The 24,379-nt window shown below is 45.2% G+C and overlaps 5 protein-coding genes across 7 annotated transcripts; 3 read left to right on the top strand and 2 right to left on the bottom strand.

Moving 5' to 3' along the window:
- Nucleotides 1-224: 224 nt before the first annotated feature.
- LOC123186400 (MADS-box transcription factor 57) lies at nucleotides 225-1,481 on the top strand. Its single transcript, XM_044598174.1, has 2 exons — nucleotides 225-1,004; nucleotides 1,092-1,481. Exons 1-2 carry the CDS (start codon nucleotides 225-227, stop codon nucleotides 1,479-1,481), a joined length of 1,170 nt encoding a protein of 389 aa, XP_044454109.1.
- Nucleotides 1,482-3,697: 2,216 nt separating this feature from the next.
- Nucleotides 3,698-4,873, top strand: LOC123190843 (stress enhanced protein 2, chloroplastic). Its single transcript, XM_044603574.1, has 2 exons — nucleotides 3,698-4,121; nucleotides 4,198-4,873. Exons 1-2 carry the CDS (start codon nucleotides 3,813-3,815, stop codon nucleotides 4,465-4,467), a joined length of 579 nt encoding a protein of 192 aa, XP_044459509.1. The 5' UTR covers nucleotides 3,698-3,812; the 3' UTR covers nucleotides 4,468-4,873.
- A 175-nt stretch (nucleotides 4,874-5,048) lies between these two features.
- On the bottom strand, nucleotides 5,049-7,808 carry LOC123190841 (uncharacterized). Its single transcript, XM_044603572.1, has 10 exons — nucleotides 7,533-7,808; nucleotides 7,340-7,435; nucleotides 7,125-7,199; nucleotides 6,951-7,019; nucleotides 6,734-6,810; nucleotides 6,539-6,627; nucleotides 6,325-6,454; nucleotides 5,671-5,761; nucleotides 5,487-5,552; nucleotides 5,049-5,370 (listed from the first exon to the last, which is right to left on the bottom strand). The coding sequence occupies exons 1-10, from the start codon at nucleotides 7,680-7,682 to the stop codon at nucleotides 5,251-5,253; spliced, it is 963 nt and encodes a 320-aa protein (XP_044459507.1). The 5' UTR covers nucleotides 7,683-7,808; the 3' UTR covers nucleotides 5,049-5,250.
- A 109-nt stretch (nucleotides 7,809-7,917) lies between these two features.
- On the top strand, nucleotides 7,918-19,717 carry LOC123190839 (uncharacterized aarF domain-containing protein kinase At1g71810, chloroplastic). Of its 3 annotated transcripts, none has more exons than XM_044603571.1 (22): nucleotides 7,918-8,368; nucleotides 8,496-8,540; nucleotides 8,631-8,669; nucleotides 8,900-9,070; nucleotides 9,559-9,711; nucleotides 9,897-9,932; nucleotides 10,405-10,448; nucleotides 11,202-11,292; nucleotides 11,387-11,428; nucleotides 11,528-11,636; nucleotides 11,783-11,897; nucleotides 12,038-12,087; nucleotides 12,191-12,269; nucleotides 12,355-12,405; nucleotides 12,592-12,733; nucleotides 12,899-12,943; nucleotides 14,561-14,668; nucleotides 14,748-14,789; nucleotides 15,219-15,398; nucleotides 15,876-15,995; nucleotides 16,109-16,228; nucleotides 19,420-19,717. In XM_044603571.1, exons 1-21 carry the CDS (start codon nucleotides 8,027-8,029, stop codon nucleotides 16,211-16,213), a joined length of 2,109 nt encoding a protein of 702 aa, XP_044459506.1. In that variant the 5' UTR covers nucleotides 7,918-8,026; the 3' UTR covers nucleotides 16,214-16,228; nucleotides 19,420-19,717. The 3 variants fall into 3 exon arrangements, with proteins under 3 accessions (XP_044459506.1, XP_044459505.1, XP_044459504.1); XM_044603570.1 differs by having other exon boundaries at nucleotides 16,109-16,234; XM_044603569.1 differs by lacking the exon at nucleotides 19,420-19,717 and having other exon boundaries at nucleotides 7,919-8,368; nucleotides 16,109-16,503.
- Nucleotides 16,510-19,945, bottom strand: LOC123190842 (shikimate kinase 3, chloroplastic). The gene is made up of 10 exons (XM_044603573.1): nucleotides 19,715-19,945; nucleotides 18,396-18,442; nucleotides 18,226-18,280; nucleotides 18,062-18,134; nucleotides 17,859-17,946; nucleotides 17,534-17,616; nucleotides 17,329-17,458; nucleotides 17,163-17,241; nucleotides 16,933-16,997; nucleotides 16,510-16,853 (listed from the first exon to the last, which is right to left on the bottom strand). Exons 1-10 carry the CDS (start codon nucleotides 19,905-19,907, stop codon nucleotides 16,800-16,802), a joined length of 867 nt encoding a protein of 288 aa, XP_044459508.1. The 5' UTR covers nucleotides 19,908-19,945; the 3' UTR covers nucleotides 16,510-16,799.
- Nucleotides 19,946-24,379: the final 4,434 nt, after the last annotated feature.

Here is a 24,379-nt window from a genome sequence, read left to right as displayed (position 1 = left end):
GGGATGTAATCAACGACTTGCATAGAACATAGAGAAGCTTCATGTTTTCTCAAGATGAGGTTTATGCTTGCAAGCCTTTCCTTCTATATAAGGGGAGCTCATCCTCACTTATCTCCCACTAACCTAAAGTTAGCCAACAACAATAGTAAATATACATCTATCTTTTGTTAGATCCTTGTAGCTTGCCATCTGTAGTAATAAGTCCTCCAGTTATCCTTTTGAGTATGCCGAGGAGGGAGATCCGTGTGGGAGTTTGTCACATCGATGACGACAAACAGCGTAGCGTCACCTTCTCCAAACGACGTGCTGGTTTGTTTAAAAGTGCCAGTAACCTCTCCGCCCTCACTGGCGTGAAGGTTGCTGTTGTCCTGGAGAGTGAATCAGGAAAGATGCATGCCTTTGGGACGCCATCGGTGGAACCTATTATTGATGCTTTCTTGTCAAGAGATCCACTTCTCGATCCACTCGCCAACAAGGCGGGAAAAGCTAGGATTGCATCGCTGCAAAGCAAGGTGGCTAGGTTGGACATGGAGAATGCAATGCTAGAGAAGAGAGCAAACCTCTCCCTCAAGCATATCAAGAAGATGCAAGCTGAAAACCCAGGGATGGCGGCAAATAATATCTTCTCCAGGGAAAAGGATATATGTCTAGAAGATCTCAAGAGGCTCTTCAATGACCTCTTGCGAGTCAACGAGCATATTAGACACCGCATGCCTCCACTACATCATGGCCATGCACCAAGGACTGGTGGTCCAAATGTGCAACAAAACCAGTTGTTGCCAAGAGGTCCATCACAGGATCACTCGAAGACTCATCGGGCATCACTACAATCAACGTCATCTCACCATGTTCCACCTCAAGTGTTGCCTCCAGTTTCACTACCACCAACACTACAACACACTATGGAACCATCTTTTCATATGCAGGTACCACAGATACTCCAGTCCCCACCATCACCTTTGGCACTCCAGTTGAGGTCCCTTATGAAACCAATTCCTCATCAGGTATAAGATTTTTCTCCACCACTTTTCCACGCCTTTAGAATTATGCAAGTCCTTACCACAAAATGGAACCACCTTTTTTCTGTGCAGGTACCACAAATGTTTCAGTCCACACCACCACCTTCGACTCCCCACTTGGCATCCCTCCTACAACCAGATCTTGACCAGGCACATGGTTTACCTCCAAAACCTCAGCCACAACTTGAAGAATATGCAAGTCCGTACAAGACGACAGAGTCATCACAGAACAAGACAATCCCTAACTTCGGTGGCAATGATATCGCCGTCCGCGCATCACTTGGCTATGATAACTCGGCTGATGCTCCTTCGGACCAGGTGCACTACAATGAAATCCTAGGGATGGATTCTTACATGGGGTATAATGGTAGTGATGTAGGCCAATATAACATGGGACGTGACGAGTGGGTCAATGCACCACCAGAGTCTTCTGGTGGGAATGATGGTGATATTGATGCATGATTTGAAGGACGTCTTTAGATGCTAGTTAGTGCTTCCATAGGAATGCTACATTAAGCGAATAAGATATTCTATTTCCATTAGGTGCCATTGTCGATTGTACTTTTTTTGTTAAGCTTCTTCGAGGCAGCAATAAACATTTCATGTTCAGTTCTTTGTGTCATGAAGTTTGTTTCTGTGCGACTAAATCTTCGTAATGCTTGGCGTTCTTTATTAAGATTATTAAGTAGTTAATCTTTTTTGTTGAATAATAAACATGTCTTTTTTTTTTGCTTTCTCTATTGATGAACAGGAGGAATATGCATGAATTTTACAGTTATGTTAAACTTAAGTAGCACAATCCAAACATTATTAATTCAGATAAGGACATGAGATATACCGGGCACACCCCTGCTTACTTGACCAAGCATGAATAGGCCTAGGCACGTAAAATTATTAATTTCTGATCGAGCTCGTTTGCTCTGTTCTGTCGTTGCTTGCATGCTGTAAGGCTAATATAGCAGAGTAACTTGATGACCTTGTTCTGCTGCGTGTGTTCTCCGATCATCGTCTGCTCCAAAATGCTCTCCAGTACGTATCAAATTGTGTGCTCAGTGAAGCGGTGTGAATAGGGAACCGGATCCTCTAACATTGAGAAAGAAAGTTAGAGAACAATAGACGATTGGATCGAATTGATCTGCCGAGAGGCTGCGATCTGATCATACGTAAGATAAACAGCGACAGCCTTGCACTGTTTGTTCTTTCGTTCGCTTCGAGAGATGGTGATAGCCCAGCAGTAGCAGTACGAACTCTCCTTCCTAGCCAACAGTTGTAGATTACCACCCGTATGGGGGAGCCAGGAGCCGTCGACCTCGCAAGAACTTCTCGAAAATGAGACATCACCTCGCAAACATACGGTTCAGGATTGTGTGCTGCATTTTCGCAGGTTGATGACAAAGCTTGCCCCTGCCCATGCCCATGAAACGCAACATCAGAGGACAACCAGGGCATGGGGATGTCCGATCAGCCACTCCTGGAGAAGAGGCACGGCCCAATCCATCACCAAGAAACGACAGCTCTTGCGGCCTCACATTTTTTACCGATTACCACTCACACAAAAAACAGAAAATTTTGTAAAGGGGCTATGAAGATACCAAAAATCCAAACAGCATATATATAAGAACTCGATGCTGGTCTTCAGTGGAGGTGTGTCTTCGTCGGATCTCGCAGGATTCGGTCGGTGTTGATCTTCAGTGGATCTGTTTGTATCCGGTCTTCGTTCGTCTTTGTCCGGGTGTTTATAGGCTTGATCCTTTTAATCTACGACTTTCTTCATCGGCGATGGTTGCCACTCTGGTGCATTGGTCCTATGGGACCTTAGCACAACAACTTTTCGACTGTCCACTACAACAAGGTTTGCCCGGTTTCGATGATCGGCGATGACGGCAGCGCGCCTTCGGCTCGGTCCAATGCTCGTAGTTGTCGCTAGGTGGTTGATAGACATGGTTGCAATTTTTATTACCACTGTTGTTTTTTGTACTGTCATGATTGAAAATGAATAGACTGAAAGTTTCTCAAAAAATACCTATGATTTCTTAGAAAAAGAATGACAATTACAAACTGTAATACTTCTACTTGTTATTGATGAAATTTGCAGTCTTTAACCTTTCTTCACAAAACGGCTCCCGGAAAATCAAACCGGCTACCAGGTTCCTAAAAAAACGGCTATCGGGTTGTAAATGCCATTTTTTCTGAGAAAACATAGGCATTTCTTCTATTCGTTTACTCTGCAGACTTCATCAATAACAAGTAGAAGTATTACAGTTTGTAAATGATTATACAACCAGTAAACTGTGTGCCGTTCGATGAGGATCGTAGGGACCAGGCGCCCCCCGTGATCCTATAGCGGGAGAGCGACACCTGTGTCCGGGAACCCCGCCACGTCCGTTTCGATCCGTTGGCCCACGGCCGCCGGAGCTTGCGTGTCGGGTAAGCACGCGGTTACGTGGATTCCCGGAACTCGCCGGAAGGCGACACAATTCACGGCCGCGCGCGAAGTCGACGGCAGAAGAGCCCGGGACCTCGGCCGGGGCTCCACCACGTCCACATGCGCCACCCGACGTTCCCCCGTGAATCTCATCCTTTACCGTGTCCTTCATCACAGATTCACCGGGACGGTGAACGGCCACGTCGTCCAACCCCTCGCTGTCGCTGCCGGGCTTTTCAAAAGGACGACGAGGGGAGAGGAGCAGCGCATTATCGTTCACCGGCCCGTTTGTTTACTCCAAGAACCCAGCGGCTCGTCAAAGCAAAGTCTCCGGTGACATCCATCGATCCGTCGAGTTCGAGTCCAGCATGGCGGCCGTGGCGACAGCGATCGTGTGCGAGGCGGCGCCGCAGAGGGTGGCGCCCCCGTCGCAGCAGCAGCAGCAGCAGCAGAAGCAGACGAGGCGGGACAAGATCCTGCTCCAGCCCCGCCTGTCCACGCTCCGGTCGTACGGCGCCGACGGCAGCGGCGCGGTGACGCGGAAGCGGCTGCCCGGGGAGGCCCTGGAGGAGGGCGGCGTCGGGGGCGCGCCGCCGTTCTTCGCGTCGCTCGCCGACTACATCGAGAGCTCCCGCAAGAGCCAGGACTTCGAGACCATCTCCGGCCGCCTCGCCATGGTATACCTCTCTCAGTCTCTCTGCTCTGTGACCGAGCTCTGTTTGGACACCACAGGTGACTAAACGACGCGTGCAGGTGGCGTTCGCGGCGGCGGTGGCGGTGGAGGCGACGACGGGGGACTCGCTGTTCAAGAAGCTGGACACGGTGCAGATCGAGGAGGCGACGGGGCTGTGCCTGGCCGTGGTGGCCTCGGCGGCCACGTTCGCGTGGGTGTCCAGCGCGCGCGGCCGGATCGGGCAGATGCTCACCCTCGGCTGCAACTCCTTCGTGGACGGGCTCATCGACAACGTCGTGGACGTGCTCTTCTCCGACGACCAGATGCAGGACTGGTCCGACGACGTCTGAGCACGCACAGACGCAGATGCACCACGTACACTTGTAGATACGATACGATACGGCTACTAGACGCAGACGCTACGTGCGCATGATGATAGTATAGAACTAATACTAGAGCATTTCCAAGTTGCATCGCTGCTGCAACTGCAAGTGGTTCCTTGTCTCTTCAGAGATGGATGCCATGGCTATGGTACAGACTACAGATCTCTGTTCATCCGGAGTCTCTTTTTGCCTTTGAGGGTTTTCTGTGATTGCAGCGTTGTAATCTGCATAGTATGATGGAGTACTACTACCTTAAGTTTTAACTCTACCCTAGTACCTAGAGCTACTGATACTGTAAAACTAGAATCATGTACTCTCTCTGCCTTCTTGGGAGCATGTTAAATGTATAAGAAATCATCTACTAGTATTATTATGCGATGTGTCATCATTGTCATTTTATTTGAGCAGCAGCAGCATCTGTTTTTCGAAACCATTGGGGTGCAGCATCTGTGTCTAGGAAAAGTAACTGAATGTTGCGAGGGTGCAGACGAAATTGTGCCCTCGACTTCCACTGCATGCATGCATTTGGTTGTTGTCTTTCAGATATGTACAAACTTGAGTCAGCGTTCAGCAGTCAAAATGTTGACTGTCGAGGGACGCCTCAACCAACTAGTGATGAATAGTTTGGCACCGAGACAGAGAGAGAGAGAAAAGAACACCGTTCCTTTCAGTAATACTCCTGTATATCTTTTTCTCAACAATATAGCTATCTCAACCATGTTAGGACACTCAAGTTAAATTACACCGTAATCAGGAGGCGTTCTCTATTGCCTCGATGCACCCGAGCACGGTGGCCTTCTGCGACATGGCGGACACCAGGGCATCATGCGCCGCCTTGTTGTTCTTCAGAAGCGAGGCTGCAATCAGGACCTGCAAAAAAGCCAAAAGCAATCCGTTGCATCAGCCCAACACTAGCATGTATGCAACAGGTTTTCTCTTCTGCTGCTACTTCGCTTCAGAATGAGACGATAGGTATCACAACTCACCGCCCATCTCGTAAGGTTCTGCTGCTGTGCTTTGCCTAGCGGCGGCTTAGTTCGGTTCAGGAACCTCTGCAATGCAGACAGGCAGGCGGGGATGAATTCTTCAGGTGAAATTTTCAGGAGACATCGGAAAAGAACAGTGGAAATGCTGATGCTGAAAGGAGGTGATGGATTAGCAGTAGATCACCTGAAGGGTGAATAGGTCGGCTGATTGGCCGACGACCTTGTCGTATTCCAGGCCTTCAGCAGCCAGTCCGGCCATGGAGATCACAGCCAACCTGGTGACACATTACATATTTCATTCATTCAGTAGCTCCTCATATTTCTGATCATAGCTTTCATGTTCTTTTTTTTTTTTGACGAGAACAGCAGGAGCTCTGCCTTTGCATTATAGATGGTAGGAGATATAAAGTTACATGGTACTGGTAGAGGCGGCAAAAGTGCCCCACGAACCGAAGACAAAACTAGCTCTTGAAACAGAGAGCTACAGAGATAAAAAAAGAAGACACCATCCTACACCCTGTTCCTACCCAGCCACCTGAATGGAAGGACGGAAGGCCTCGTTGAGCATCTTGAAATCTTCTTGAATGAGATTCACCAAGGCTCTTGGCGTCATCTCAGCATTTTCAAAAACCCTTGCTTTCATGTTCTTTTAGGCGCAGGTAAGTGTATCGATCAAGTTATACTGCAGCGCGGATACGGCCTAATTTCTGAAGCGCGGATACGGCGTAATTTCTGAAGTTATAAGTCTTGGATGCATCAACTGAACCAAATGCAGAATAAATACAAATACACAAAAATTGGACATGGATGCTACTGACAGGTTTAACTCAAGAATCACCTGTCCACTTCCTTTTGGTCGAGCTGACCGCTGTATAGCAGCTTCTGTAGCTGGTCATCAACGAGGTTAACATGCTCCTTTCCAATGTCCAAAGAATATCCCAGGATAGGTAGGCCAGTCAAATAGGCAACTAATTCACAAGGAGAGCATTACAGTCAGTAAGTTCCTAGCTGCAGATATACTCTTGCTGCAGCGAAAGAGAGAGAGCACCTACCCAGAAAATGAGCAGCTTCATGCCTAGCAATTCTCTCTTGGTAGTCAGGGAAAACTGCAGAAAAAGAACCAATTGCAACCTGCAGAAGACTGCGGTGATAGATGCAACATTAGCGCTGTTTTTTTGTTAGTGTGCAACATTTGTTTTTCTCTCTGAGTATGCAAATTAGTACTCTGATGAAACATTCAAACATACCCTGGAGATATGCTTCCGATGGCTAGTACTAGCAAGGAAATGCTTCCGGTCAAGTAGGGAACGAAGAAGCCCCAATCCTGAGAAATATACAATTTTCTGAAGTTCAGACGATCTATTGCATTGCAGTCTATTAAGCTCAAATGGAACATGACAAAGTTTTGCAAGTCACTCGACGGTTCAGTGGACTGTTTCAGCACTTATGGAAAGGGAGTAGTACCCCGGGGAGCTGGCCTGCAAGGACGGCCAGGAATCCGGTGGTGCCGACGACCGTGAACAGAAACGCCGCCTGCATGCATGATCAGACCAAATGAAATGCAGAATTAGAGTATGAACAATGCAAGATAATCTAGCTCTGACACTACTACGATTCGTATAGCACGGCATGCCTTACATCGTTCCTGACGCTCGGGATGGCGAGGTTCTCGGCGTTCTTGATCCCGAGGTTGGTGAGCTCCCTCAGAGACGTCTGCTCAAACGCAGTTGAGAAAACAAGCAAGGTTCATCAGTTGGAGCAGCACACCACATTGATCGAACACTATGCCACACTCGAAAACTGCAAATTCCAAATGTTTGATGCAGGGCATACTAGTAGTAGCGGTGACTGACCGTGCGGCGCGACATGTAGGGCTGCGAGCTCCACCGCTTGGCCCAGCCCAGCTCCTTGAGTTCGTCCAGCGCCTGCCTGGCCTCCTGGCTGTCCTTCTGTACCACGCCAACTCATCCTCAGCTTAGTTCCGCCCAGCTTGCTTTTCTATACGTTCAGAAGCGAGCAGGAGAGAACGTAGCTGCGGTGTTTCACCTTGTCGATGGCGGACCCGAGCGCCTTGAGGTCCACCCCGGCCGCCGCCGCCGCCGCAACTCTCCATCGGCCCCGGTGCTGCCGCCGCCGCGCGCCGGAGAGCCCGAGAGGTTTCGCGGCCGGCGCGACGAGACCCGCCACGATCGCCATGCCTTTTCTTTCTTCTGCTGCCGCTGCCGACCGCCAAGCGAAGGGGATAACACAGCTTTCAGAATCCCAGAGCCCGGCACGCGACACGTTGCCGAGCTTCAGTTTGATCCGACACGGTGTCGCGCTCCGCGCCGCCCGATCTCCTCCGCGGAAGATCCGAGACCCACGTCCGAAAATGCCGTCTCTCGCTCGCCCGGCGAAAATCCCGGGCCGCAATAAATCACGCCGTTGCAAACCACTCCCCTCGCTCCTCTTGGCGCCCAATCCCCACGGCCCACTCCGTCTTCCTCTGCCCCATCCGGCTCGGCATTCGGCAATCCCCGGCGAGCGTTCGACGCGCCGAGATGCTTCTCCTCCGCCCGCTCCCGCTCCCGCTCCCTGCCCCGGCGCTGCGGGTCAGGCCCGCCGCCCGGGGGCCGCGTCCTCGGGCCGCCTCGGGCTACGGCGCCGGTGGTGTCTCGGAGGAGGACGCCTTCACCAGGTGCTCGGGGTACCTGTTCGAGGAGGGGCTGGCGACGGAGGGGGACCTCCCCACCGCGTACGACATCCCCGGCATCGCCAGAGTGTACGGCCGCCGCCCGCTCCTCGTGCTCCGCCGCTCGCTGCAGATCGGGACCTCCTTCGGCCGCTGGTTCGCGCTGCGCTACCTCGACAGCCTCAACGACCGCGCCGACGACATGTTCGAGGTACGCCCCGCCTCGCGTCACGGCCGCCATTCGTCTCGCGCACGCCGCAGCACGCGCGGCTACTGTTTGATTAAATTCCCACCCGTTGTGTTTGGGTCACGGGATGATTTTGATGGTGTCAATGCAGGTCAGGGCTGCTCAGCTAAGGAGGATTCTACTGGAACTTGGCCCGGTATGCTTCCTCTTCCAACGCGTGCTTGTGCGTGCCCTCGTCCATGTGTAGGTGATGGCGATTAACGCCTTGCTGCTCTTTTGATGACAGGCATTTGTGAAGATCGCACAAGCAGTTTCCTCACGGCCGGTGAGCTTCGCCAGCCAACTAGTCGTTGCATCTTCATCAGTTGTGTGGACCACAAATTTTACTTGTTTGGTGAATGGCATATCGTGAACTGTGAAATGATGACTATCTGTACACCATTTTCAGACTGCAGCACTGATTTAAACCGTAGAGAAGGCGCTTAGTTTATTCCTTTCAAATCATTGTTGGCTGACGGGACATGGATGTGACCACCTTTGTTTCATTTGCTGCAGGATGTGATTCCTCCTGCATACCTTGATGAACTTTCACTACTTCAAGACCGCATAGCACCATTTTCCACCGAGCTTGCTTTTGATATCATAGAAAAGGAGCTTCAGATGCCACTCGACATGATTTTCTCTGAAATGTCACCACGGCCTGTTGCTGCTGCATCTCTTGGGCAGGTCTGTTTTCTATCATTTTTGTAATGAATCAAGGATTCAATTGCCTTCTCCCAGGATTTAATAACCAGACCTTCATCATTTTAGCTACAGAATCAGAGCAATGTCCCGTGACTGTTTCCAGTCGGTTTTGCTTAGATAGTTAAGTTCAGCTGTACGATACCTGTCCCCCTTGTTTATTTTTGAAATTTCAAGCACGAAATCTGATATGCAACTTAGTGCTCTGTATGCCTATACACCTCCCTAAAGTAATTACAAGGATCTACTTTCATAGATTAGCATGTTGGAAGCAGCTAATAGGAAAATGAACAAACTAGTAGGATGGGGACCATGAGAATCTCAGAACTTCACGATGTTTCAGATCCGTACTAATTAACCATGATATTGTTAACTATTGGTGAAACAACACTTCCTACTTCCTTCAGTGTATGGCCATCTGTCAGTTGCTCTCATTTTGGATGATATGACATGTTATATTCTTACTGTTGCAGGTTTACCAGGCTAGGTTACGTTCCAATGGGAAGTTAGTTGCCGTCAAAGTACAAAGGCCTGGAGTCCAAGCCGTAATTTCCTTGGATATCTATATCTTGAGGTTCCTCGCTGGTGTTGCCAGGAAGGTTGGCAAGTTCAACACAGACCTTCAGGTAAGGCCAGACTCCTATATGCTTTCCAGTTTTCCTCTTTTAAAGACACAAAGCAAATCAAATGGAAAAGGAAGAGAGAATTCTCCTCTTTAAATGAATTTTCTACTGTCCTATTTTCTTGCTTTTTTTGTCATATTTATATTTACTTAATTTGTGATCGTATATATTTGCTACCTCACGTGCAGGCTGTCCTTGATGAATGGGCGTCAAGTCTATTTCGGGTAACTTTTCTATGCATGCTCATATAGTATCTTTTGGTAAATTTATGTATGTACTTGTTCTTTTACTTGGTTACTTCTACTCATGTCATATATGAAGTACTCAATTTGGCGATAATGTGTATGAAGGTGTTGGCATAAGATTAGGTCAGGTAGAGGTAGGAAAGTAACCGTCAGTTAGAGTCATTCAGAAGTATTCTTTTAAGAATTTTTTCAGTGGACTATTTATAGAAGGTAAAAGCTAGCTAGAAAATTATTATAGAAGCATCATCCAAATTAGGTTGTGGATCAGGCTTCAGAGAGGAAGCAAGCAAAACATTTAAGCTAAAGCTCCAAGCATTCCGGACAGTTATATTAGCAAGTCTGCTTCTGTCACTTGCAAAAGTATATTAGCAAATCTTGATATTTCTTTAGAAAGTTATGAGCATATTCTTAGAGCTTCACATTGAATACAGGTAAATCACATTTGATGCAGGAGATGGATTATAGAGAAGAAGCAAGAAATGGACTTAAGTTCAGGTTGCATTCTTCATTTACAGGCCAAAATCTTGTTCAATTACTTCATCCAATATGATCACTATTTCAGTTAATGTTTTCAGTTACTTGTTCATTTACAAGCCAAAATCTTGTTTAATTACTCCATCCTATGTTTTTAAGGCGACGCTTCGCTTTAAGGCGCTGGGGGGCGCCTCGACGCGTAGGCGCCTAAAGCGGACGCCTAGGCGCCTAAAGCGGACATATTTGCAAAGCGCTGGGGGGGCGCCTCGACGCCTAGGCGCCGCCTTGCAGACACCTTAAAAACATAGACTCCATCTAATATTATCACAATCAACATAGATAATCGAGCATAAGTAATTTGGATGGAGTTGCAGTTCGAACCATTTTATTAGTTTACGGACATATGGTCATCTGTTAGCTAAGCCCTTGCAATCACCAAACCGACTAGTTGTCTCCAGAAACACCACTAACTAGGATTTTGTTCAAATAATCTGACCATTCCACTAAAAAATATAAAAAATAAATGTGTGTACTCTGTTATACCCAAATTTGTGAAGGACAACTGATCTTAGAATTACTTTTGCAACTTAGCACATGGAAACTATGTTTAAGAGTATGGAGATGTATTGAAGGTGGATAATTAAGAACTGAGGATTCTATTATCATATTTCAGAAGTTTTGCAAATTCTTTGTTTTTATGGCAAGAACAATATACAAGCTTGATATTTGTATTATAGCATCAATATCAACCCTGTACTTTCCTTTCTGTATCAGGGAATTATATGGGAAACTTAGAGATGTGATGGTTCCAGAAATGTATCTGGAACAGACGAGAAGACGAGTCCTTATCATGGAATGGGTTGAGGTGCAGTCTATGATTTTATTCACTTGTTAGCAACCAAACATGCACAATATTGCATAAATAACTACTTATTGACTTACTTAGTGTGACCTTGTAGGGGGTAAGGTTGTCCGAAGTTAGAGATCTATATCTGGTTGAGGTAAAGCAGCGCAAATCAGGACTCGAGTAAATCAAGTAAATATTGGATCTCAGTAAACACTCTTACGAGTTAGATCTGCTGGGATTTGCTACATTGTAGGTTGGAGTATACTGTTCACTTTCCCAGCTTTTGGAATATGGATTTTATCATGCAGACCCACATCCTGGAAATCTTCTACGTACAATTGATGGGAAGCTAGCATACTTAGGTAATTGTTTTACTGTACTATTCCTACATAGCTTACCCACTTTAAAATCTTAGTTACCATTGGGTCCCTAATTTGCTTCCTTGCTTCACAATCAATTACATGAAGCCCTATGTCTAGCTAATTCAAATACTCTATTCATTATGCAGATTTTGGAATGATGGGAGAATTCCGACAAGAACTCCGTGATGGATTTATTGAAGCTTGTCTACATCTTGTTAATCGGGATTTTGATGGTTTAGCAAAAGATTTTGTTACTCTTGGGTAAGAAAAACACTGATATCACTAAGCTTACGAAATTTTGTGCATGCAGATGGATGCCAGTTATCAGAAATAACTTCCTTTTTTCCTGCTGGATATCACCATAACTAAGTAGATCTGACCTGCCTTTAAATCTCTTGTAGTTTGCTTCCTGCAACTGCTCAGAAAGATGAAGTGACAACGGCATTGACAGGTACTCCAGCTTCAGACGAATGTCACTAATATTAAGAAATGTAATTAATTTTAAGACATGTCCATCTTGCATATCACTCTTTATTCTGTGTTTGCCATTTCAGGTGTATTTGAAAGTGCAGTTAACAAAGGAGTTCAAAATATAAGCTTTGGAGATCTGTCAGGGAATCTTGGGCAAACAATGTACTGATCTTAGTTTATGCAAAAAGGAATGTAGTGCAAGCCCTCGATATATTAATTTCATTTACTAGAGCTAACCTTGTTTCAGGTATAAATTCAAGTTCCAGATTCCTTCATACTTCTCTCTTGTAATCCGAAGGTACTAATGAATTAAATTTTTCTCGTAACTTCGATAGTGCTATTAGTCAATACATTTTATAATGGACAAGAAACTGCCAAACTGCTTCCAAAAAGGCAGAATGCAGTTTTTAATATATATTTACACTAATTGGTTTATAAATGATCCGTGTGTTACATTTGAGAGGCTTTCCATGTGATTTTTCAGTCTTGCTGTCTTGGAAGGCATTGCAATCAGCTTCAATCCCAACTACAAAGTCTTGAGCAGTTCATACCCATGGATTGCAAGAAAAGTTCTCACTGACAACTCACCTAATCTTCGGTCAACATTGTACACGCTACTTTATAAGGTCTGCTTTTCCTTGTTGTCTTCACTCTTCAGACATTTTGAATTGCGATGAGATCGTGTCATCGTGCTAGCAAGTCATTTTGTTGCAGGTTCATTCTTTGTCTACTGCAACTTCTGCCAGTTATAGCGAACATCTTATGTCTTCTTTAACCAAAATGTATTGCAGGATGGCACTTTCCAGATTGACCGTTTGGAGTCTTTGTTAACCGAGGTTGGTTTATTTCCTCACAGATATATGCATATGCTGATGGTTTTATTTGCCCTCACATGAATAACGGTTCATTATTTGAAATCTGATGTAAGGCCTCTTTGAGACATGTGAAAGCAACAAAACTTTCTAGCATATTCATATTGGGAACCAGCCAGTTGGTTCTTGCCGGCTTATGGTCAAATGGTGGTTTATTAAATTTCAAAATTCTTTTCATTGAGTTGTTAACCATTTAGCATACACTCGCGCCGACTTGTCACCGATTCTAGATGACTACAACAACAACAAAGCCTTTAGTCCCAAACAAGTTGGGGTAGGCTAGAGCTGAAACTCATAAGGTCTCGCAACCAACTCATGGTCCTGACACATGGATAGCTAGTTTCCACGCACCCTTGTCCATGGCTAATTCTTTGGTGATATTCCAGTCCTTCAGATCTCTCTTTACGGACTCCTCCCATGTCAAGTTTGGTCTACCCCGACCTCTCTAGACATTATACAAGCACATTTTAGCCGTCCGCTATGCATTGGAGCTTCTGGAGACGATGTTGGACAAGGTTCTGTTCAACCGGTGCTACCCCAATTCTATCTCGTATATCATCATTCCGGACCAGATCCTTCCTTGTGCGGCCACACATCTATCTCAACATGCGCACCTCTGCAACACCTAACTGTTGCACATGTCACCTTTTAGTCAGCCAACACTCAGCGTCATACAACATTGTGGGTCAATCGCAGTCGTAAAGAACCTGCCTTTTAGCTTTTGTGGCACTCTTGTCACAAAGAACGCCAGAAGCTTGGCGCCACTTCATCCATCCGGCTTTCTCACATCTTCATCGACATCACCATCCTTCTGCAGCATTGACCCCAAATATTGAAAGGCGTCCTTCTGAGGTACCACCTGCCCATCAAGGGTAACCTCCTCCCCCTCATCCCTAGTAGTACTGAACCGCACCTCATGTACTCGGTATTAGTTCTACTAAGCCTAAAACCTTTCGATTCCAAGGTTTGTCTCCGTAGCTCTGCTGTCTGATCTGGCTAGAGTGTTGACCTCTACTAAAAGTCACTAGATGCGATTCTCTGTTTTTAAAGAGGGTGTTAGCTACGATCATGTTGTAGGCTAGAGCAAAGCTGAAGACATCTTCTCCTTGATTCCTGATGCCATAGCCAAAGCCCCCATGCACCCCTTCAAAACCTGTGTTAGATGTACCCACGTGGCCATTGAGTTCTCCTCCTATGAAGAGCTTTTCGACAATAAGCACACTCCTAACCATGTCCTTCAGGCCTTCCCAGAACCCCCTATTGGTGTTCTCATTCTGGCCTACTTGCGGGGTATACACGCTGATAACATTGAGAACTAAGTCCCCAGCTACCAGCTTGACCAGGATAATCTGGTCCCCACGCCTCTTGACATCTACCACTCCATACTTGAGGCTCTTGTCTTAACATCTACCACTCCATACCTGATACGATTCTAGATGATTGCTTCTGTTAAATTCTGTAAAGTGGTAGAATCCGCCAGTTTTGTCAAACTGTTGGGTCGTGGGAAGTATGTCTTTTCTGATTTTATGTACTTTATTCTTACCTTCTTGGTACATCACTGTTTTTGTTTTCTTCTTACAGTCGCTCCGGGCCAGAACAGAGCAGACCTTGGTCAGAACTCAACAAGATGAAAGTGATAGTTCAAGATTTGCAATTAAACAAGTGCTGTCATTTACACTCACTGAACAGGTAAAACTGAGATAGATTGGTAGTTATTTGATAGTATCGAACTCAGTCAGATAATTAGCCATGTCTGAACTCTTTCCAGGGTGCCTTTGTGAAGGATTTACTTCTTCAGGAGATTGCTAAGGTCAGTTAGCTTGTTAGATGTGCACTTTCCATTGCCCTGTTGGCTTCATGTGAGTTTATGTGTCAACTGATGAAATAGCTATCAGACAATATATTTTTTGCTTTTGAATTTGAATTTTTGTGCGAAGAAATTCCGCAAATTGTCATGTAGCTTTGCAATGAAGGCATAAATGCAATTTGGCTCCATATAATATAAAATTCTGATGTACTTCATGTGGGTCATCTTCCAGTGATTCCATGTTTAATTTTGTTTTATTTAGGGTTGCCCTTAGTAGATAAGGAATTCTCTCTGCTGTCATGCATTTTTGCTTGAAATGATATTTCTCTTTTGAGAAATGCTGGAAACGAAGTGACACCTTTTATTCAAAGGTAAAGGGACTAGATGCACTTGGAGTAGCCACATTAAGTTCTGTAATGATAATGTTTGCAGGGACTAGATGCACTTGGAGTGGCCACATTAAGTTCTGTAACGTCTGCTGCAGCCTCAAGATTGCCATTTGCACCATCCCCATCGCCATCACTGAACAACGAGGAGGCCACTAACTTGAGAAACCTCTACCGCCTTCTCCTACTTGTAGCTAAGACTCCTCAGAAGGAAAACTCATCACGGGTAAGTAAAACTTTCAACATTCATGAGCGACTGAGCGTGATGATCTATGTAGAGTAGTCTTGGACGCCTTCTCGAATGTCGTGACTTCTCACTATGTATCAATGGAATGCACAAAATGCTTCCAGCTTATAGCAGAGTATATTACATAACTAAGCAGGCGGCTGAGGATAAAAGAACCTTTTCAGAAAGAAATGAATTCTAGACTTAACTGAAAAGATAAAGTCTGGAGCTTATATTTGCGACGTGCTAATTAGATTCGGTAATCACATTAAGTGATGTGCGCAATGATTTATATGTGAAATTGTTCTCTTTGAGCCGAAACTAACTACAAGGTGTGAAAATAATACTCAGATTACACATTGGTTTTTATATTAAAATGGGCTAAAGCACTTCATCTCGTGTAAATCCAGCTGATCTATTGACATTGCAAGATGCAACACGTGTGTGTAGCCTGCATTTATCATTCAAGTTTTGCAGGCTCCTGGACATGAAAGCACTGGGGAGAAAGGAGATGATGGCGCAGATGATATGTCTCTTGTGTTAAATGAGATGAGGTCTTTTCCAGAGTTTCTGCCAGTTCTTTCCGTCATTCCTGAGGTAAGAAGGAACATACGTGTTGAATGAGATTATGTATAAAAATTCATGTGGCGTGTATTTATAAATCCAGAGCTCCACGAACTCATTTTTGCACATACTCTTCTCCAATGCAGCTTTCACCAGAGTCCCAACAGCAGCTTCTCCTCCTGCCTGCGGATTTAACTAATCTTGTTTTATCTCGTGCTGTTGCAAGAACCATCAGAAGAATGTTCATATGAAGTTAAAGCCTACATGTACAGGTTTTCAATCTCAGCTTCCTGCAATGTTTTCCTTTAACTGTTTAGCTATACGCTAGATGTATAGGGAGATTTGTTTCCCGTACAGTAGCATTATCAAATAGGTCAGATCCAACTATTGGCTTAGCCATGATTATTTTGGATATAATACTTTCCCTGTACATCTTTGTTGAGAGAACATGTACATATCTCGAAAGAAAAAGAGGCACCCTTATCATGCTGTAACGAACATACTTGTGTTAAGATCTATGCTATTATAAAATTTTCGAGAACTGCACTTTGCCTCAAAGTAATATATTGATGTAAATTCTGGTTGTTTCAAAATGTACAAGGGATTGATATAGCTATTTACTCCCAAATCCCATATATCAAATCGCAGCAAGATAAAGACAAGACAAACATTGTCTTAATTTAGAGCTATTCACATATAGTTCACTCAAGTAAAAACCCAAGTTATCCTCTGTCATAGCTCTGGCTATATCAGAAGAATGTCTTATGCAAAGGTATGTACATCACGGCAACCAAGAACCATTGGTTGTCATCTTTCTTTGTAACCACCGAGATTTGGTCAGTTTCTGACCATGGCCTTCTCAGTAAGAAAGCTCTCCATCTTTAGCAATGCCTGGAAGAACGGAAGGTAGAAATCCCAGTCAGGCACGGTTCAAAAGATCATCTTAACCAAGTTAGAAATGCTCAAATACCTCAATAGCGATGGCACTTGGTGTAAGTACATTCACATCATTATGTCCTTGTTTGAATGCAATATCTGCATTATGGATAATTGTATTTACAGTTAGCAATGGTGTAAAAACTGAACGCGAGCAAAATGCATCATATTGGTGGACCATGTAGACCTTTGTAGTAGTACAGAGTACTAGAATGAAACAAGAACTGCGTATAATGGTGTTATCTAACTCGTTAGGAAACATACTCTCAAGGGAAACTCGAGCATCAGCATTAGCATATGAGTCCATTCTTTGTTCAAAAAGTGCTGTAAGTTTGGCATAGGCCTGCGTGGGAAAACAAAAAATCATTAGCTCTGTCTGCATGCCAAACTCAAATTGAAGAAATAAATAAGAGCATCAGTAGCAAACAACCTTTGCATAAGGATCACCAGATTCCTGATGCAGGAGGGGTCGTGATGCAGTACCCACCGCAGCAATCCTTCTTGCAAGGGCATCCAATGGAACATCCAACCAAATAGTGAGTCCTTTCTTCATATAACTCCTGCAAATTTCACGCCAAAAACTTAGCAAGCTTTGCCTTGAAGAGCAACTCGAGCTAGTTTATCACTTCCAGTACCAATTGATTGGTCGTATCACCGCACCACCTCCTGTTGCAACAATTAATCGGTGCATTGACGACAAATCCCTTAGTACCTCACTCTTGAGAAGTCGAATGAAATAAGAGAATATCAGAAAGCTTGATTAAAGGTAGTTGTAGACGAGATTAGTATTGTAGACCACTACTATATCACAGCATGAATATTTAAGGTGGACGATGGCAAACTACATCATGCACAAGAGAAATAAAAAAACTGCCTGTAGGATTTTTGAGTAATTTTCCAATCCTCGATAGAAAGAAATAGAGTTATATCCTATTATCACTAAGAAAAATAAGCGCACACCTCGTTATCTCTGAAGAATGCTTCACTGTGGACCTGAAAAATCTCAGCGACCGACGGTATGCCAACAGACTGCTCAACCAGCTTATCACTGTGAAGGGAGAACACCGGTAAAGTTATTAAACCGTGATCACTCAAAAGTTAGTTGAAACAACATCTTGGTTGGCTTTTATCAGTTGATGTAGTTATCAGAGGGAAATTCAAACCTGTCAAAGAATGAATAGCCTAGTACTTCAGCTATTATCTTCCCAACTGTAGTTTTGCCGGAACCCATCATTCCTACATATAGATGCATACACATATTAGATAGGCAATACATAATGAAGGGATCCATTCAAATTATAGAGCTGATGTGGGGGTAAGAACTAACCAACTAGATAAACACATCGGTCATTCAGGTAAGGGAGCACGTCCTCTGCTTTTTGCTGCAGTTAACATAGAGGTCAGTCATATCAACACAAATATGCAGTTCGTTGATGAACTCTGTGAATTTCTCCATGTAAACTTGCAAAGGCCAACACCATTGCGTTATCTACTAACCTTTAGTAGGAGAGCATCATCAGCAGAATAGTGGACTTTCTCAGTACCTGCAATCGTACGTGCACGTCAGATCACAATCATTCGATAGCATCCTCGATAGCACTCTCTTTGACTTCTATGGTTTGTCCTGGGTAGCATACTGCAGAGATTACTCAATCTTGCGGACTTATTTGCGATCCATGATATTCCTTTGGAGTGTCATGATACATCCCTTAATTTTTCAGAAATATGTAGGCACTAAAATCTAAATAGCTCATGGCTGTTTGATGTGACTGTGATTAGGTTTATGTCCATTTCAATGGCTACTTGCAGCTGGTGACTGATGCGGAACGAAAAGCTTCCGAGGTCCCCAACTAATATTGCTGATTGTACCACTATAGCGGATCCTCTAGGAAATCCGCACGGAATCGTCCTAACTTTCTGTCTGCTCCTTCGACGATTCTCATGTCTGAAGCGTGCCATGCAACAAAGGCCATTATTTGTACATTATCTTCCCACACAACTCACCCTTAAGACCAAAACTGGAAAAAATTACAGCCGTACCAAACGTTAGTTACTCGGGTGTTTCCTGAAGCAGAAAAAAGGTACGTACAATCTCAGGCTGGCGTGCTTAATTTACCAACTAGAAGCCAGGAACACCTTGCAAGTGTATTACTCTGTTTGTTTAGTTCCAGAATAAAGTTGGATGCATTTTGCCATTAAAGCTGACCTCTCATTTTTTTTCAAGCCATATGCTCTTTCGAACACGGTACTATATTTGTCGGCAACTTGATTAAAGAAATAGCAAACAAAATGCCACTCCCTCCGGATCGGAGGGGTGCATATGGTGTGCGTGTGTTTCCAGGTCGTTGATTTTGATGATTAATCAAACATGTGTTATATGCCATCAAAAGCATGTTAATGGATTCATATATATGGATGAAGTATGCTATAAAAAACATTGTGAAAAGTCTATTACTCTGTTTTTTGTACTAGATCAGAAGAAAGTTTGATGATTTTTTTTGTTGTACTCGCAATTTTCAAGGCATATGCTCTTTCGAACATGGAACCATATTTTGTTGGCAACTTGATTGAAGAAGAAACAGAAAATGATAGCTGACATGTGAAGATCACAGGAGCGGGACACGCAAATGAGATCACCATGGTCCACTTGAATGTTTAACAAAGCGTTGCAATGAGTCGTCATTGACATGGCAAGATCATCTTATCCGGTGTAGTGGCGGTACTAATTAATCTTTGTTGCACCCAGTTGGCGGCAGAAATTGTACTGCTAGTTGACATGCAACAGAAGGAGCACGACCAGTTGGTTGGTTGGTTACCTGCCGATTTGTGGCAGCACAGGCCCTTGAGGCTGGCGCCACGGATGGCATCGGGGCGCAGGACCAGCGGCCGCCGCGCCGGATTCTGATCAAGCCTCGCCGCCGGCACTGTCGCCGGAGGGAATCCCTGCGGCTTCCGTCGTCCGGCCCATGCTGCACGGGGCCTCGGCCGGAGACCCACGCCGGCGTCCATCTCCTCTCCCTCCGGCCAGACGAGGCGAGTGGCAGGAAGTTAACAGAAAATCATCCGTGATTAGCAGAGGCGGGGCTGGGTGTTGAGTATGCCGGCGGCCATCGCGGGAACGGTGGTGGATGGATACGCGGGTGGCGTGGCGGGCGGCGCCGCGGCGGAGGGAAGAAGAGACAGAAGAGATCGGTGGTTTGTCGTTGCGTTGCGGAGGCCTTTATATATATGCCACGAGGCAGAGTGGGTGGTTTGGTTGCTTGTCGAGAAGCCCGGGACTTTCGGTTCAAGGATCGGCTACAAAATCCCATCCCAAGAAATGGAAAGGTTTCCTGGTTCCTGCACATATCAAGATGCAGCATTCTAGTTTCAAAACAAAACAAAAAAAAAGATTATAAATTTGACGCAACATATATGAAAGATGCATGCTATTTTTATTCAAGCGGCATTTTGTTTCACGAAGAATGATATTTCCAATTATTGTAGTATATGAGGAATTAGACACTGTGCACCTCATGTGAAGTTTCGAACAATTTAAAAATTTATCCTGCATTTGGTTAGAATTCCTGATGGATGACATAATGTGTGTGTGTCTAGAACTTGCCAGTTCTCTGAAACCTGAGGTCTTCCACCGCGGGCGGGACTTTGAACTTGGATTGAGCTGCACGCCCAGACGTAGACGGGACTCGATGGCAAGCAAGACCCAAGAGACAATTTTACTCACGAGACGCACTAATTGACGCTTGGTTCCCGGGCCACTTCTCGACCGATAGATGAGTGAAACTTGCGTTGCGTCGAAAGGCGCTCTTTCTTTCTCGCAAGAAAATGATCTGCCGAGGTCAGCCTCCACCGGGCCGGCGTACGCGCGTCCGTTGGCGACACGGGGAGGGCGTTTCACCTCCGGGGAAAAACCACGGGCCGTATCCGGTGGGCCGGAAAACGGGTTAGTTGAGTAGGGCAGCCCCGCGCCGGGTGGATCCAACCACCACCGCCGCGGCACGGCGACGCCACGTCGGAAGGGACAGAGGTGGGGGCGACCGGGCGAGTAGAAGGGTTGGTGGCCGACGGCGACGCGCGCGCGCGTGTCCGAGAGTCAGCGCGCGGGAGGTGAGACGTCCGCCCAAAAGCTTTCGTGCTCCGGCTTGCTAGCTTGTACCATCTCCTCGTCATGTCGTCCTCTCTTGGTGTTGGAGGCTCGATCGGATCCGGACTAGGTGCCGTGGGGTGAGCGTGACGGCCTCGCTGCGCTGGTTCCAGCTTCATCCATGAGCCTTTTTGGCAGGGAGAAGTCTATGTGTCGGTTTTCCCTGCGTTTTCTGTTACGTCTCGACTGGTTTTTCAGATGCTTCCGGGAGACTAGGATGTAAATTATTGTGTTGTGCGCCACAAGAAAAAGGTTTTTAATTAGGATAATCGTTCGACCTGTTCGTAATATGCAGTGGCAATACAAATGTGATCAGAAATAACAGAATTTACAATCAGGTATGGTATGTGGACCACTTAGCGATGACTACATATACAATCACTTAAACGAGTCGAAGACGCGACGCCGTCGCCCCTCCCTCATTGAGGTCAAACAAACCTTATTGTAGTAGATAGACCTCAAAAAAAGCGTGTCGAAACAACAACCGTCACCGATGGTAAGAAGTGTAGACACACAAATGGATACGAGGGTCGACCAGATCCAAGCCCCAAACCCCCAACCAAGACACTAAAATATCACCGTATGTGAATATGAGCAAAGAACTTAGGACATTTATTTTGGGACGGATGGAGTGGTTAAAGTTAAACATTAGACCACATGTGCCACGCGTATGAAAGGGATAATTTGAGTAGTACTCCTACTCATTGAGTACGAGATTTCTACAAAATATTGCGTTCAACAACATTGGTCAGTGATTTTCTTGTGTGATATAAGTCTCCAACGTTCATTTTCCGGAAAGAAAGAGCATATATCGTACGCAGTGTAAGGGTTTCAAGGGACATACAACATTCTTTACTTCCGCGTGCTAAATGCAACTGTGACAGCTTTCTGTAACCTTGCATTAACAGGGAAATATTTATTTTCCCCGAAAAAAACAGGGAAATATCTGCATGCAGAAAAACAAATACATTCTGATTTACAAATAGCTCACGCTTTCCTCGAGGAGACGTGGACCGACCGGGAGGTGGGTGTCGCACATGAACGTACAGTTTTGGTTGTATGCACGTAGCATGGGTCAAGCTTATCCATCTCGAGTCACGGCTACTCCCTTTGTTCGGAATTACTTGTCGTAAAAATAGATGTATCTAGATGTAGTATATATCTGGATGATTGCATGAGATGAAACTTGAATAATGCAACGTGCTGGCCGTATCACCGTGTTTTCGGGAGAGGATCACCTCTGTCATTGGGATGAGACTTGCCTGCTCCCCCGCGTGCGCCCATCCGTGCTCCCGCATACGTGGCATGATTTGATTGGAACAAAAATAAGGTCCAATCCCACCCCCTTAAAATCAATGGGAGAGATGATTAGATTAGTAAAAAAACAGCCGTAGGATGAAGTGGGAGCACGAATGGAAGCATAGGAGGGAGCAGGCAAGCCGGATCCCTGTCATTGACCTATAGGTATATAAAAACCTTAAAAGCGCTCAATAATGCTCCGTAGTGGCAAAACAATAGGCAAGCATGGCAAACTTCTTGGAAAAATGTATTTTTTGTAATGTGTGATACAAGAAATTGTACTCCTGTAATGGTTTAAAAAAAACAACGGGCCCCTCGTCGATTTCTGTTAGAAAACCACCGACGTTTGTACAGAATTCAAACATGAAAGCGAACCCCAGCAACATGCTCTATTAAGACTTTACACATCAACCTAAAACTACTAGCTCTATTAATTAAGTGCATCTCCAAAACTATCCCCTAAAAAGGACATAGTATTTTCCGTGAAAGTGTACAGTGATACGGGAGCCAGCGATCCAACCCTATCCATCAAAAGCCCGGACACATTTCAAACGGGAATTCGAACAAACCAGACAAATTTTATGCAAACCAAATGATTTTCATTTAAACCAGACTAAATTCATGACATTTTTGACACGTTTCATTAAACAAAAGCAGACGTGACATTTTTTAACATAGCAAAACCTAGTCTACATTTTCGTCGGCTGTGGCGACGCCTGTGTTCCACGTCTTCCCTATGTCTGAAGTGCTCAATGGCCATGAGCTCTAGGAAGTGAAGTTGTGCGTCGACGGCGAGGGGAAGAGTAGGACATGAGACACGAACATGGCCCACATGGAACAAGAGATGTGCCATATTTATGTCCCACCTCCTACTCTTCCTCGCTGAAGTCTGCTCTGTAGACGTTGCTGGTCGAGGTGAGGTCCACGATCGACGTGGATGCATGACCAGCCTCGTGGTCGTCGTGGCCGATGCAAATGATGGGGAGCTGCCCATATTCTCGTCTGCGGTCGCTTGCGCCACCTCTACATCCGCCTCCATCGTGATCGCATTGCAGCTTGCATGAGCGCTGCGTGCGGCCTTGTAGAGTGCCCACCTCCATGACCATGGGCACCATAGGATCCTCACTCGTCAACTCGTCGTAGATTTTCCCCTTTGCCAGTTGATGTAGCGCGAGGAGGGAGAGGTTGTAGCGTTGGTTGTCATGCGTCAGCCAGAGCACATATTTTTTTCAAATTCGTGTAATTTTCTGAACTTTTTTCCTCAAATTTTTGAAGTTTTCCCCTCAAATTAATGAATTTTCTTAAATTCTTGGAACCCATGATTTTTCAAAAATGGGAACTTTTTTTACCAAAAAAGGCTTTCGCCCCGCTTTATAGATAAAGCAAACCACCAGAGCCATACAGTACAACAAGATTCACCCACACACACAAAGTAACACAACACGAAGTACAAGGGGTATATGAACTTTACAAAACACGTGAACTTTTAAAAAAAGTCAATGATCAACGTCAAGTGACCGTGTCAGGTTAAAGGTCAAGACATCTGGTGAAGTTAATCAACGCGACCCGAGCAAGCCACCAGCTCGTGTTGGGTAGGGATGTAAGTGGCAAATAAATGGCGTCCGTAATCCTATTTAGTTAGTTTTTGCTAGCTTGATAGTTCATTTTTCTCAAACAAACAAAAAACCTTTTTGAACTATCATATCATAAGTGAACTTTAAACGGGATTAAACGGGACCCAGTTGACGTCCCTAGTGTTGGGTGGCCAGCCCACGCGGGGCAACGCGTGAGCGCCGGTTGGTCCTATTGGAGAAGGTGTGAGCACAAAGAGGTACGGGAGAGGGGGAAAATCCCTTGGCTCTTAGGGATTTTTTTTATTAATTACAAAAAGGTCAACAAATCAATCTTTTTTAGGACAAACTTGACCTTTTGTTGTACCCATATAAAAATTTGACCAAAAAACACTCCTGTTGAATTCTTCGCAAAAAGAAATTCCAAGGATAAAAAGTGTGAACAATAACTTCTGTAGTGTTGACTT

This window comes from Triticum aestivum, chromosome 2A (genome assembly GCF_018294505.1).
Source record: "Triticum aestivum cultivar Chinese Spring chromosome 2A, IWGSC CS RefSeq v2.1, whole genome shotgun sequence".
NCBI lineage: Eukaryota > Viridiplantae > Streptophyta > Magnoliopsida > Poales > Poaceae > Triticum > Triticum aestivum.
Note: the sequence above shows the minus strand (reverse complement) of the source record. Positions and strands in the feature narration are given on the sequence as shown.